Genomic DNA, 16,242 nt, shown 5'->3' with positions numbered 1-16,242 from the left:
ACCTTGCAAACAAAACTAAATTAAGTTTAAATGCAGCAGCACAAAGAAAAGTATCTTTAAGACATAGATTTTCTCCAGCCTAAATGTCAGTCAGTGTTCTTAAATATTGTTAAACGAAAGGATAAAAAAATACATTGAGAATTTACTGTTTGCTAAATCTTTTTGCCTTTCCTTATTTATGTACAGTAGGTGTTTCGCTGTATTAGCTCTATACATATGTATATTTTGCTTTTTTTCCCTTTAATTTTACATAACTAGAACATGAATTAAAAAAGAAACCAAAGGTGCCCTTGAACACAAAAAAAGTACCCAAACTCGCTCTTATTTCTTGGGTAAACAATACACCACATACCTGTTACTGACCTTTTATTTACCCTTTTAAACACTCAGGAGAAAAACAAAGAAAGGGTTTCAGATGACAAAAAAAGAAAAAAATAGTAAAACCTCTTTTTTTCAGGCATTTACTCAAAGCACCACAGTTCATATCCGACACAAAGGTTTCTGAAAAAGCAGAAATAACAATAATAGACTGCTGGGGTTATCTCTGTGCTGCATCTACAGAAAAAAAAATCGCCTTTATAAATCAGATATGCTGGGGAATATTTCAGAAGACACAAACACAGAAAATGGATTAGAGACAGAGGATAAGGAGCTTTATCTCAGTACCAAGCTGCATAAGAAATATAAGATACTTTTTCCAGTTACCAGCTCATGTCTTTTACAAGCTTCCGGCGATTTTTGGAAAACACTTATGTTTATTGCTACCAGCTGATAAAGTATGAAAATAAGATTCGTGTAAAAATGTTCTTAACTATTCTCTGACCTCATACTCCTACTCGTTTTAAACTTTGAGCAATTCCTTTATTTATCTATGTAACAAAACATAAAAGATGTATTCCTGTGAGGGTTTCGCCAGAAGAAAATAATCAGCAAAAACACAAGATCTTGCCTTTGAAATTAAGTTTTTTTTATTCACATATCTGGTTATAATTTTTTTAGAACCCGGTTTTGCTTTCAGCCTTGTTTCACTATTTGTCACTTTATGTTTCCCTTGTTCAGTTCAGTCCTTTTTGCATATTCTCTTAAATGAAAAACATGATGTAGTGAAGCAGAAAAACTGGTCTTAGCTTTAGTCACTTATAGAGTGAATAATTAATGGTTTAAATTTATTTTCTTTTAACTACCTCACATTGTCTCTCAGTAGGTTATACAATACATTTCAAGTTGGACCTTTTAGAGGGGAGCCCTGAAATGATTCTCAGTCATCCAGGTCATAGTTATTCCAAAAAAGTAAAAAAAAAAAAAAAACCCACTGGACTCTGTTTCCAAGTTTGAAGAAATTTTGCTTCCCATCCAGGAGGCTTTTTCAATTCAAAAATATCAGAATAACTTTGAGTTCGAGGCTATATACAGGAGCCCAAAAAGCCCTTGTTTTTGTTTAGAAAACATGAAAATTGAACGGGTCCACCCCTTGGAATGGGGGTCGTTTGGCTGCTTTTGTTAGCTTGCAAAGCACCATACCTGTCTATGTCTCTTAAAGTGGTGTTGTTAAGGGAAAAGGTCTTTTTTCCCCTGTAAATGGGTTGGGGTTGCGATGACAGTGGGTAGGGCCTAGGTTTTTTTTTAAAGCTTAGTCTGAGTCCCTCCCCTTGGTTTAAGGTTAATTTTTCTTTCTTAACATAGAAGGAAGGAAACAATCTATGAGCACAGCCCCATCCTCCCCATCATTTTCAGTCACATGGACTCCCTCTGCCTCATCATGGACCATCAAAGCCAGAAACGTGCAAAGCTTCTTTGCACACACAGCTAGCCTCAATAACAAGGCCTAGATCCAATAATACAAAGATCTCCACACATGTTAACATGATTCATGACATGGTCTTGGTTCTGTTATGTTTTACTTTGCTCCATGTTTTCTAGTTTTATTGGTTTCATTCATTTTTTGTTGTATTTATCTGGATATATGAGATATATTCTTAGGTTTTTATTTGTTGCCCTCTTGAGTTGGTCTCCTTTTCCCTAGCTCCTTCCTTGACTGCTCTCTTCACACCTGCTCCCAATCTGCTCGTTAGCCCTCTCTTTGTTCAGTCCACCATAGCTCTCCGCTGACGTACGTCGTGCTGAGAGCTTGTCTTTCATGTAAATCAATGAGAGCTGTTCCACATCCACCGCTACTCCTCCGCACGTCTCCATCCACGTACGTCTTCTCCGTCCTTCACCAACAAAATACAGAGCCATGCTATTTTTTGCCCCGATCCGGTCGTGCCAGGTCAAGACCCGCAATTGCAATCGCACCAAACAGGAAAAAGAACATTGAGAAATTCTGGTTCGTCAAATTAAAATATAGTAGCAAAGATCAGTAACTAGAAATTATAGCATAATTCTTATATATATATAAAAAAAAACTTACACCGTTTATTTAAATTATTGGGTGTAAACTATTGGTTATTCACCAACGAGGTAGCAGATGCCTCATCTCAATCAAAATATTTATTTTATACCGAAGGAATTAAAGTTTAATTAAATCTAGTCAAAAGAAACTTCTTATTACAGGAATGGATGAAGAGACGCTGAGTTTGGGAGTAGAGAACAAACAAAGTTCAATTCAAAAAAAGCAGTTTTGAATTATCCTAGTTATCCCTGTTACAAAAATCTACAAAAAAATAAAAAATAAATATTTCGGCAGAAACTGAACATATGCTGGATTATGGTGGGATTTTATTAATATGCCATATTAATTTAAGCGCTCTAATTTAATGCTATTAGAACTGATTTTAATGCCATCAACAAGTACCATGTACACAAGTTATTAGTGTACATGAAATATGAAGGAGCTGTAAGCACAGTTCCATGACTCCTGTATGTATGTAAACACACACACACACACACACACACTCACACATATATATATATATATATACGTATATATATGTATATATATTCTCTAGCTTTTTCTCCGCCTCGAGCTTCCTTTCCGAACATACGACTTTATGATCAGTTCCACGCAAATTAATTAATTAATTATAAATGCCATGATAAACATATTTAATTAATTTTAGTGCCAATTAAGGCCTTGATTTAAAAAAAAAGTATTAATTAATGAATTGTAATTATTTTTAATGATCTGCGGAAACCCTGGTTCATCTCGCGCATGCTCTCTACGATCTCCAAGGAACTCAGAGCGGAGCGGACGGGAGCCACAGCGGAGGCTGTAGGCTTTGCTTTGCTTTGCGCAGGCGGTCTGGAGCGCAGCGGGGCGGAGCGGAGCGCTGACAGAGTATGTGGGATTTCGGGGTTACCCTGGCTCCTTGTGATTGTTTTACCCTGATGCCTCTATAGTTCTGGTTTGTTTTACATTTTTCATGTCGGATTTTTTATTCCCACCTCTGCTACCTGTGTTTATTTATTAAATCTACAAAAACTCATCACGGCCTCCTCACCTCTGCATTAGGCTCCTCAAAAACCACAACCATCCCTGACAAGTTCATTTAATTATTTAAAGTGTTGTCTATTTTGTGTGTGTGTGTGTGTATATATATATATATATATATATATATATATATATATATATATATATATATATATATATATATATATATATATATATATATATGTATACACACATATATTTTTTTTCACATTGTCCTTTCTCTGCAAAAGGTTATCCCTATTCTTTATTATTCCAACACAACCAGGATTCCAACACAACCATGAGGCATATTTATATGCAATGAGGAATAGATCATTAATAGGATTTAAAATGTATAATTTATAATGCTTTACTTGATGTGTAATTATAAAGTTAAAAGATATATCTATTTGGTCATTCTTGATCATCAGCCACGAAATGACTCCTCCTTCTATCCAGGTTATATACCGGCTGACTATCAAGAGGTTGACCCATTACCTTTACGCTTTCCGGGTGCAGAAAACTTTCAACCAATCAGCATTTTAGCTGGGGAAAACGTCAGATTAAAGCAATGACAACAATGTTTACCCTTTACCCTAAATAATCAGACTCACCTGAACTTCCAACATGACGGCTGACATCTGGGACGTTGTTATAATCGGAGCCGGGCTCTCTGGACTGAGTGCGGCTCATCTGCTCAGAAAACGGGACCCTAAACTGAAAATCGTTATCTTAGAGGCGAAAGGTTTGTGCACCTTGGAAGAAAGTGAAGCTTAAATGAACTTGTTTACTTAATGTTTGCTGTGTTTCTGTCAGATCGTGTGGGAGGTCGCACCGTGTCCTCTGAAATCCCTGCAGCCGACGGTGTTGATCGCTGGGATTTAGGAGGACAGTGGGTCGGAAGGTAATTAAAGCTGGTTTTATCTGCTCTATGCATAATTAAGCCAGAGATGACAAAGTAAAGATGACAGGACTTTAGCACCTTGGAGCTAAAAGAGAACGGCTTGCCCTCAATTTACCAGGACCATTAGAAAAAGATAACAGGTGAGCTGTTAATAATAAAACCCTTGAAGACTCACAGTGGGGATTAAGGAGCATCAATATCATCACACAACAGATCAGGCATCTAATTGCTCATTTATGTAAGAACTCTTCAGTAAGGTTGCAGTTTGATTCTACACCCAACCTTTAGAGATCCACTAATAAAAAAACTAAATATCACCTAGAAACTTAATTTATTTCAAACTTGACTCAAAAAGAGATTTTGAAATTGTCCCTAATGCATAATCCAATTTAATAAATGTAAAATATGACCTTATTAATGTTAATATAACTGGGGCTAAAGTATCTCAGTTCTATCAACCAGTAGACCTTATTAAAAGCAACATGAAGCAACACTTAGTATTAACTTCAAGCCTCCTGGTATTAACGCAAAAATGAAAAAAATACTGACATTAAATTGAAGATCTCTAAAAAAAAAATAAAGAAGTGATGACCCTGGTTTAAGAGTTTAATAAGCTCATTACGGTTTCCTTCTGATAAATATTTCTTCTCAACATTAGGCCTGGCCTCAAATAACATGTTAGCCGTCATTTTTTACCCAGTGTCTGCATTTCACCCACAGGCATCATCTATTGTGCCCAAGGCAACAATTAGTGAGGGAGGCACCAAAAAATTGGTGAAATGTTAAAATTATGGTTGCGAATCACAATAAGAACATATTTTAAAATAAAACCCGTTAGGCATATTTGCCAGGGTTTTCTCTAGGATGGTTTTAACTGTGGTGATGTATGTGGTGACATGTATCTAAAAACAAAACCATAATAATTAACTACGTCACTGTCATAAAAATTTATTTGAAATGCAATATATGTTAACCAAATTTTATGATATAATGTATGATTTTTTTTTTAACTGCCTGAATCTACACTGCATTTACCAAAGTTTATAAAAAAAACATTAATCAGAGACACACAGGTCCTGAGCTGAGTAACTCAAGCTGTCTGATAAAGTTATTTTTATGCAACAATTTTAGGGGAAAAAAAGACACTGATTCAAATCAATGATACAATATGTCAGGAATAGCGTTGAATTCGAGGTTTTATACTGTAGTCTAATAAAGACTGCAATTGCAGCCAACGAAGCCAAGTTTGAAGCAAAACGTCTTCAAACTTGGAAATCCAAGTCCAGTGGATTGTTTTTTTTATTTTGTTGGAATGATTATGACCTGGTTGACTGAGAACCTTCACCAGCAAAAACTATATTGCTTCATAATCCAGGACAGAATCCGGTTTTATTCACCATTTCTGTGCTCTGTCTGCATGCAGAGCTTTCAGGACGAGGCAGCTGCCTGTGACTGGGAGACAGTAACGGTACAACAATTGCTATTTTTGCTAAACTCGCCAAAAATGCAGAGTAAAATCAACAAAATTGTCTTTTTTTTTTAAACAAAAGATTTTAGAGGGGTCGGAAAAAACGCAAAAATACAGTGAATAAGCTGCTAAATGAGCAACACTGTGTTGTTTTTGCTATTTTCCCTTTACTACCTGAACCACTGCAGCGTACTATAGCCACCAGTAAACCTCATACATTCAACAGCTTTGCAGCAAAATGGACGGGAGCTGGGGGTGTTTATTAAAAAAAACAAAAAAAAAACAGATTATATTAACTGTGCAAATATAAATTATGTTATATGATTTGCAGGTTTTAACATACTGTTTATTGGTTCTGTAGGTGTTATGGCTTTTATTTCACTGTGGTGGTGTATTATGATCAAAAACATGAAACGGAAACCCTGTTTATTAAGAAAGAGGTAGACCTGTCTCCCCATGGTGTTCCCACGTTATAAGCCCTGTACATAACTAAGTAGTAAAAAAGCTGCACTGCAGGTGATACCAAAACAGAGTCATGAGTTGATGGATAGAAAAGATAAAAACAGGATAAAAACCGTGCAATTAGGGCTTACAAGGGGAATCTGTCAATATACATATTGCAACCTCTTAAAGGAATAGTACACCCAAAACATGATTAGCCTTCATTTTCTACTCACCCCCATGCTGAACAACACTCTGGAGTACTTTTTTGATATCTTAAATGCATCTGGAGATCTGGGAGGCTTCTTGCTGTCTGCTGACATTCAAAAAATGGAGGTCTATGGTGCCCGAGGCAGAAAGGTCCATAAAAGTCCACAAAAAACGTGTCAATATTCCTCCATACTGCTCGTCCAATGTATTCCAAGTGTCCTGAGTGGGTAGCGTCCATAATTTACTCGAAACAAAGTAATTTAGAATGTTTTTAGAGCATAAACAGTAGTGTATAGGATTTCCTAAAAGCGCGTTCACGAGCCTACGGAAACCACGGCAGACCAAACCAGATGAAAGTGCGCATTCAGCGTCTGCTCTGCCGATAATGCAAGCGTAGAAGAAGAAATGTGCTGTTTACCTGTGCAAAGAAAGAAACAACGAAAGAAAAATGTCTGAGGACTTCAGTGTTGAGGAAGAGCATGAGTTCTTTGCCGAGCTGAATGCGCACTTTCATCTGGATTGGTCTGTCGCGGTTTCCGTAGACTCGTGAATGCGCTTTTAGGAAATCCTATAGCAAGAAGCAAGAAGCCTCCCAGATCTCCAGATGCATTTGAGATATCAAAAAAGTACTCCAGAGTGTTGTTCAGCATGGGGGTGAGTAGAAAATGAAGGCTAATCATGTTTTGGGTGTACTATTCCTTTAAAGGTATAAATATTTTTACGGTGCAGCTGATGCACATCCTTTTGTAGATAGACCTCATCTACGCTGTAGTTTGGATGGTTTTTTTTCTGCTGCAGCTGTTTTGTGTTGTTTCTTAAGTCTGGAGACAGTTTTATCATGTTATTTTAGCTTTTGTAGACAAAAGATGCAAAGCATAATTTTACCTGCAGGTATCTACCACAGAATCAATGCTATATTCTTTGAATAATGAAAGTCATGGAAAACAATAAACGCAAAAGTAGGAGAAATGATAGATGCAGCCGTTGGATCTTGTCATACATTAACCTGTGAAGTAGGAAAAGATAGGCAGCACATCAACATTTTTTTCTGGGAGATGGCTGTAAATTTAAGAAAAAATTCAGGTTTTGGAACCACACAGTGTTTGTACTCGGGGCCCTTTTCACGATTCATCGACAACATGAATGTACATGTTCAAAGCAATGGGTTTCATCCATCATCCATACTTCCATTTTCCATCAAGCTTATCCCAAGTGGGGTTGTGAGGGGTGCAGGTGCCTATCTCCAGCTACCTACAGGCGAGAGGCGGGGTACATCCTGGACAGGTCGCCAGTCCATCGCAGGGCAACACGGAGGCAAACAGGACAAACAACCATTCACTCATACCTAAGGGGAGTTTAGAGAAGCAAATTAACCAAAAAGTCATGTTTTTGGACTGTGGGAGGAAGATGGAATACCTGGAGAGAAATGTAAATTTGCTTGGTAAGGCTCAATATGCTCAAGTCTAAAATGGACCAAATCAATCACGATTCCTTTATCATGATCTGAAACAGCTGTTTATATATAAAAAATTCAACACCTGGTTCTGTAGCTCTTCTTTTTCTTAAAAATACATTTTTACATCACCTTGTAATGATCTGATCGGTTCTTAACCCTATAATGCCAAATGTATCGTATTTGAGACATACGGTTTCTGAAATGTTTTGCGTCTGACACCTTTTGCATAATTTAATGGTAAAAACTTTGCTCATAATCATATTGTACATAATCATATATATCTGATAACAGCCAGTAGAAGACTACACAAAAAATAATCTTGACTTATCGCATAGTAATAAATTATTAATATCAAAATTGTATTTCTGTTTTTTCTTTTTACATATTTTGTTAAAAGGGCAAATAAGGAATTCAACCCAAAAAAAAGTAATTTTCTGTTTTGTTTTATTCTTGGATCAGGCTTTAAAGGGTTAACTGTTTCTGCTAAAGGTTTACTTACTGTATGGTTGAATAACTAAGTAATGAAAACAGATTCTATCATAAATCTGTTTAATAAAAAAAAAAAAGTAGTCATCTTATTGCACCAGCAAATTGGTTTAATTTGCAGAGAAAGTTCAAAGGTTGGTGCACTTTTTTGCCCATCAATTTTCACAGAATATCAGAGCTATAGTAAATTGATTTATCTCAAAACAGTCATGTTAGAATGGTCCATTCAAAGTCTTACAAACATCCATTACACATTTTAATGCTCTAATTGGTTAAAGATTTCAAAACCTTCTATAGGTTTCCTTCCACTTTGCAATTATATTGATCTGCTGCAAACTGCTGAAAACTTCGACATCTTTTGGCTTTGATGTGACAAATTGCAAAAAAGATGTTTAAATCATGTCAGTGAGATGTGCATGGTCACTGGTACTTGTTAATAATTTGCAATCTCTGCAGGTTTAATCTCCGCCAACATAATCAGACCAATCATGTTTGATAAGAACACCTTCATGCAAACATCTTTATTGCTGGGATTCCCCTGCAGTATAACTCCAATTAAAGCACAAACTTCAGTGTTTTCTTTCATAAGATGAAAAATTGAAACAAACAATTGAAAGTTCTGTGTTTGATACCACGTTCGTGGCGTTTTCAGGAGGACCCTAACTCTGGTTGTTTAAGGATTTGCTTTAATGTGATCTGAGGAATTCTTGTGAGGATTTATAGTTTTTTTCAACTTCTTTATTTTTTTTTCTTCCTCTACAGCACCCAGACACACATTATGGAGCTCATAAAAGATTTGTGCTTAGAAGTGTACCCGCAGTTCAGTGCTGGAAAAAAAGTGCTTCATACGGGTGGGCCCACTTCCAAAGTACGAGCTTACCAGAGCAGCTTCCCCACTTTGTCTCTGCTGGCTCTTCTGGACACCATCCAACTAATGTGGAAGGTGAGACACCAGAAACACACTATGAAAACAGTTTCTCAGAGGGAAAATTCAATTCTTACTGAGATTAGCAGGGATTTCTATCTTAGAAATTTCAGTAACATTTTTACAGTCACAAATGGTTGGAGAATCCTGGTGTCAGCTCTGATTGTATTCTGCAGTATGTGTTCTTTCTGATCAATGGATTCACCACACAACAAAGTACCACCGTGTCTCCAGTCTGGGAGTAAAATTGCTCTCATTCTGTTGCTTCACGCTCTTCTTTTGCTGCTGTCTGTATCAATGGGGTTGTTTTGTCTTAAAAGCGGGGATCTTTCACGTATGCGCCGGATGTGTTGATTATACCCTGTGCTCAGTTTGACAGGCTGTGCAGAACAGTTTGTGTTCAAGATCCGCGGAGAACTCCCAATGCGGCAGAGCTGGACGGCATGACTCTGCACTCGTATATCCAGCAGCATACTTGGACTGAAGGTCAGTGTTTAAACACCCTCATCCTTCATCCTTTAAGTTCCATTTAGTTAGTAGTGCTCAAGATGGCCTCCATAAATACAACACAGATACCCATCTGGAGGATAACTTGCAGCATGGCTTCCTAACCTTCATCTTTTAATATCCAAATGGGATCAAGGTAAAAGGTCCAGAGCAAATGGTGATGAGTGTTTTGCACTAATGTGTTGAAGTGATTTTATAATGGTTAAGTGAAGGGAGGCTAAGATAAAATTAAATTCACCTGTAAACTTTTGTTATCAAATCTAGGGCTGCATCTAATAACTATTTTGCTTATTGATTAATCAGTGGATTTTTATATTAATCGATTACTAATTGGAAAGAAAAAAGGTTCTTTAAAGAGGATTTAACACAAAATTTAAAGTGAAGCTAAAACTGCGCTCTGAGGAATTCTGGATAGAACATGTTATTGGAAAAAGTAAAAGGATTTTCATCTTGAATGCGATATTATTATTTATATATATATATTTTTTATTTTGGCATAATAACTGCTTTGAGTGGGTTGCTCTTGCAGCTAAAGGCATGTTTTGAAGGCTCTAACCTCAAGTTAACTATTAACAACTATTAACTATTTGATGATTATTTCAATAATCAATTTAGCGCATTAATTGTTGCAGTTCTAAACAAATCCCTTCTTGTAAATTAGAAAGATATAATGTAAACTAAAAAAATCAAATAATTCCATACCACTTGATTAGCAATAGTATGTTTTTTTTTTTTTTTTTTTTTTTCCTGCATTAATCATTCACCACAATAATATTCAGGACATTGTTTCTTTTAGATATGACCTGATATGATAAGTTTCCTTCTCTCCAAACAAGTTTAACCCGGTTAAAACAGCTGATATATTCTTTTATCTACACTCAATACTTAAACACATGTAGCTTTTTTATTTGCAGTGACTTTCAAAAATCATAAGGCAGCTATAATGCACAGTTCAAGTGCAGAAAACCAAGTCATTAGAGGTTAAAAAATAACATAAAAAAATAAATGACAACTTGGTTGTATACAATTCCACGTACTTGTTAAACCTGAAATAAATCCTGTAGGAACACATTTTGATTCGGTTTTTGCATTTAATCTATTCACACCTTCTACTAGTTGGAGAGAATGACCTTATCCAATGAATCTCATTTCCAAGTTCAGCTTTATATTAGTATCTTACTGACATTTGCTCATTTTCACCCTTTACCTAGCTTTCTACTTTTTTTTTTATCTTACACTGGATTCTTTTTAACCTTTTCTGTACATCTATATAGTTAACCTGAATTTCCTCACTGTAGGAAAACGAAGGAAAGTTCTAACCTGTCGTGAGATGATGGTTTGCAGAAAAGTTAGAAAATATCTGAACAATCTCAATTTACAAATCTGTCAGAAGGGTACAGAACTTCACTGCATTTTTTCAGCAATGAAAATAAAATGCAATGTTTCTCTGGAATTTAAAAACATTGGACAAATCTGGTCAGGGAGGCTGACTATAGGATTTAGTATCATCACTAAAGTGGTTGCACAGATTTCCTTAGAAAGGCTGTGTGGTACCGATACCAAATTTAAAGGAGTAATCACCTGGAAATCTAGTAGGGGAGTGTTGGCCTAGTGGTTAGAGCAGTTCACTTGTGCTCTGAGAAGGTTGCAACCCGGTTCGATCACCACAGCCTGCACTCTGCACTCTCTTAACCCCACAATGTTCCACGGGCACCACACAATGGCAGCGAACTACACCCCAAGTCGATGGGTTAAATGTAGAAAGTTAATTTCCCCATTATGGGACAAATAAGAGAATAACATTTACAAATCTGACTTTCTCATGTTAAAACATGTGTGTTTGAGTTGGACTTAAGATAATACCTTTATTTTTTTCCTGTATTCTGATTGTTCAGACCAGAAAAGTCCACAAAACACAATTTCTACACAATTTGGTTGTCCTTCTGTATTGCATCACCCTTTACAGGGGCTAATATTAGCCCTACTTGCTATCACCACTTTTCTTTTCCACCAAATGGAGAGATTTCAACTTTATTATCTCTTTCCCACCGGCCCAAAAAGACATTTAAACATGGGAGCAATCTGCTTTTACAGGCAGTGGGAACGGCTCACAGACCCACATCCACCCGTGTCAACCAACGCGGAAAGTGACCCAGGTTAAAATCACCTTCAAGCAGCTCTGCTCTTAGTGTAGTCCTGTTTCTCTGACTGTGACTGGCTGGATCTGCTCTCTTCATCCTCTGACATGGGAGTTGGCTCAAAGCTCGTCTGCCTGGCTGTGTGTTTCCTGGATGTGGCCGCCTTTTACAGCTGCTTTTTGTGTCTCTGCTTCTGTCTCCTTGAACCCCAGTTGGCCTCAGCAGATGGCCGCTCACACTGAGCCTGGTTCTGCTAGAGGTTTTTCCTGTTAATAGGGAGTTTTTCCTCTCTACTGTCGCTACAAGCATGCTTAATGTGAGTGATTGCTTTCAAGTCAATGAGTTGATACAATCAAAAGGTTTTCCTTAGATAGAAAACTCTGAATCAATTTGACTGGATAATCTGGTGAACTGTAAAGTGCCTTGAGATGTGTTGTAAATTTATGCTATAAAAATAAACCGAATTGAACTGATCTGCATGCTGTGGGAACACCAGACCCAGGTTGACCTATTATTTAAGTAATACCATTGAGCGCAAAGTATGGGTGACAATAAACCACGGCAGTCGCATTTGATGTAACAAGCCGAAACAACTCTGCTTTCATTCGATAAACATGGCTTAACACTGGCTAGAAAAAAATATGAGAGGGACAAAAGAACAAAACAATAAAAGCACACTTTCTTCTCCTTTTCTCTTTTGTTCAAGAGATACGGAAACCATAGTACACAAACCACAGCACACTGCTAATTGTGCTGACTCAAAGCCACATACACAAAAGCCAAATTATCAAATGAGCCATTGCTAGAAAAAAAGGGGTATAAAAAGGAGCCAAAGTGAGCTCTATTTAATTCTTTTGTTCCCTTACAAAAGGAGTCAATATGTATTTAAAGATAGTTTGATTGACATTTTAAAATTGAATTTTTTTTTTGGTACATTACTTTTTTTTTGCATTAACCACTTCTTTTTAAAACAAATTAATTATGCCCGCTTATTTTAAAACTTTTAGCTCTATATCACCATTAAATTATTATGTTATGTTGGCAAACCTTATTTCAGCTGACACTGTAGGTCATTCCTGTAAAACAAGTTGGAACGACACACCTAATCCAAACACATGAATGGACAAAAAGGTTACAGTATACCAACAAAAATAACCCTCCCAACCATGCTAAGTTAAACAAACCTTTTTAGTACCGACCGTAGAAAAATAATTATCCACATCAGCTTTTTCTTTTCTTTTCTTTTTTTTTTTTAGCTATTTAAATGTAAATCAATCATATAATTACAAATTTATCAGGCTAATCACTGATCTCTCTTCAGAGTGAGGTGTACCTTCATTTATTTGGCTGGTTTTGTCAATATTCTGTCCTTCCATCCTGAAACATCCTGTTCTAACAACAACCTTAAGATGAACAGATAAGATTTCAAACTCTTTCCATTTCCGAGAAGCCTTATTGGTCCAAAAAGCAATCCCTCCCAGCTGTGGTCTCTGATTGACTTCTTAGTTTGTCTCTGTGCAGCTTTTCATGTTTCCAATGAAAATCTTTCACAAGTTCAGTTAAAATTGAGCCTAATAGCCTCAGTAACACTACTACCTTACATTTCTCTGGCAAAATAAAACATAATACCATGCTAAGCATTTAACATTTCGACCCAGAGAAACGACCCATCAGATGAGGCAGGTTGTCACTGGTGTTTTCAACTTGTCAATGAAATGTATTGCAGCTGGTTTATCATAGCCTGACGTAGTCCTACTCAATTCTAGTCAGAATATTAGTCTGATACTGCTCCATAGAGCTGTGATTATGGGGCTGTGATTATGATGCTTTACCAATGTTTTTCAGAGGCCATGTTTCAGTAAAATGTTTATTTTTTCTGTTAATAGCCAATCTGACATAAATCAGACTTTAGAAACCAGAGCACAGCTAACTTAAATGTGAATCCAGCCAGTTTTTCAAGCCTGGGGTTTTAAAAGCACATGTAAAGCTGCATTATCCCACGCTGATGTGCTTTTTTTCATTTTGTACCCTGTTTGCATTATACTGTGACTCACTTTTACTAAAAATACCTTTAACATAAGGACAGTTTCTGGTGTTGAGGCTCCTTGGTTTTCTGTTCCAAGATGACAGTTTGAATCATGTGTTGCTTCGGTCTCTGTGAGCTGTTTAAGGAAACAACCAAAGCACTAGGCTCCATCTGTACATCTATGTCTTTGTCGTTCTAATCTACTATATCACCCAAAGCTATATAACCCAACACACAACCTGCAATCTGCTGTCGATAAATAAGTCTCCTTTGCACAGAACTGAGAGTGGATTCCTTCTGGTACTTTTCCCATTATTCAGCAGTTGAAGCTCAATTTTAAGCTGATTTTTTTAGCTTGGTAAATTCTGCATCTATATATGCTGTAAAAGGTTAAAACATGTTCTCCTCTATGGATTTAGACACACATGTATTTATTGAATCCAGTGTCTTCCCCAGAGAGCTATAAGGGGTTGGAGGGTGCAGAGTTTTTATAAGAAGATCCAATAAAATTTGTTGCACTATTATCGTTCATCTAACAACACAAATATGGAACATTATATTAGAGAATGTAAATCTTGTTTAGCCCTTTTATTGTATTTATTTCCCATTTTGTTTAACCAGAAAAGCTCTCACTGAGATAAGATATCTCTTTTTACACTGAAAAAACGATCTGGAAATGAGTTAAAAATGTCTTAAATTAAGTGTACTTACCCTTAACTTGAGTCTGTAAATGAGATATTTTGCCAATGAAATTCGTATTTTTATTCTTAAAATAAGATTATTAAATAACATGCACTTGAAATGAGACAATGCAATAGTTTTTCCTTATTTTAAATGTAAAATGTCTTGTTCCATTGGCAAAGTGTCTCACTTACCTTCTCAATTCGAGACAAAATACACAAATTTTAAGAAAAATTGACTTATTTAGATTTGCATTTTTTGCAGTGTACAGGAGCGCAGTGGTCAAGACGGGCAGCACCTGGGTTACATGTCAGTCATGTCAACAACAAAAAAAAACCCTGAAAAAGAATCACAGACATCAATTTTCTCAAAGGAACACATTTTACAATATGATTAAAAATTTTCAGGTAAAACAATTACTTGCAGCCGTTATAGTTTCGTTATCACTTAAATGTCTTGTAAAGATACTAAGCAGACCAGGTCCCTTGGTTTAAAATATTTTTTCTAGAAGGTTCTAAGCAGGTAGAGCAGCAAATGTAATTTCCCTCTGGGATTATTAAAGTATGTCTGATTCTGAGTCTGAAACAGAAAACCCATCTAGCCCAGTTCAGATCGGACCTTTGATAGTATATTTAAGCCAGGTTGGTGGAGCAAAGATGATATGAATCGGTGCATTCCTGATAAATATACATTTGCTTAAACCTAAAGCAGTCTTTAGGAAAGGAACATGTTTTACTTTGACAGTGAAACATAGAGGTGGTAGTGTAATGGTCTGGGATTTTTTGCCACAATAATGGAACCTGGAGTTCTGCTCATATAAACTTAAAAGCTATGAATTGTTCAAACTACCCACGTGCAAAATTTCAGAATTTATCTAATTTCTGTAACTTAACACTACAAATTTTCTGATCCATTATGATTTAAAGCCCAAAGGGGCTCAGAGAAATTTGTGAGGGGTATGTCAATCAAACCATTGATTAGTGTAGAAATTACACCAAAGTGGCTGATAGAACAATTCAAACTTGTTCAACTTGTTTTTTTTTTTTTTTTTTATTAAACAAGATATTTTCTCCATTTTGTTTTTACAATGGGTGTTTACAAACAACACTGAAAAGGCTTCATTTTGTGCTCATTTTGATGTATTTGTAAGTGCCTTAAAGGTATAAAAGATGATCTTTTATTTCCGGGTGGATCATCTAAATAAGTGGTCCTCCTAATTGTCAATCATTCTGGTGATATGTTTACGTAAGGCCATCCTAAGTGCTCGTCCTGTTAGCTATCTCTTTCTAAGCATGTGCCCTTTTAGCAGTATATATGTGGTGAGCTACGGTTTCAGACAGTCATTGAAGCTCACCTTTCTCACTACGGTTCTGAGAAAAGGGTCATAAGAGGAAAAAGAGTCTACGAAGTGTATGAGAAGAAAACAAAGGCCTCAAAAGAGGCAGCTATATCCAGGAATGCTTTGCGCTTAGAGCTTTCCTCACAAATTATTATGGGATTTGTTGTCACAGCAGCACGCTGTCGCCATACTGTAGGCAGCTGCTACCGAACAGCGGCGACTAATAACAAAGATGGCGCAGGCACTGCTCAG

The 16,242-nt window shown here is 36.5% G+C and overlaps 1 protein-coding gene across 1 annotated transcript in view; it reads left to right on the top strand.

Annotated features, from left to right (window-relative positions):
- Window positions 1-3,963: 3,963 nt before the first annotated feature.
- si:ch211-127i16.2 (probable flavin-containing monoamine oxidase A) overlaps window positions 3,964-16,242 on the top strand; it is a 103,542-nt gene continuing 91,263 nt past the window's right edge. Inside the window, exons 1-4 of the mRNA XM_038268250.1 lie at window positions 3,964-4,154; window positions 4,226-4,313; window positions 9,137-9,317; window positions 9,671-9,785. Coding sequence (XP_038124178.1) covers window positions 4,037-4,154; window positions 4,226-4,313; window positions 9,137-9,317; window positions 9,671-9,785 — 502 coding nt within the window. The 5' untranslated portion in view covers window positions 3,964-4,036. The remainder of the gene's footprint in view (window positions 4,155-4,225; window positions 4,314-9,136; window positions 9,318-9,670; window positions 9,786-16,242) is intronic.

Source organism: Cyprinodon tularosa, unplaced genomic scaffold (genome assembly GCF_016077235.1).
Source record: "Cyprinodon tularosa strain WSP-4 unplaced genomic scaffold, ASM1607723v1 ctg7, whole genome shotgun sequence".
Taxonomy (NCBI): Eukaryota; Metazoa; Chordata; class Actinopteri; order Cyprinodontiformes; family Cyprinodontidae; genus Cyprinodon; species Cyprinodon tularosa.
This window is presented reverse-complemented; position numbering and strand designations above follow the sequence as displayed.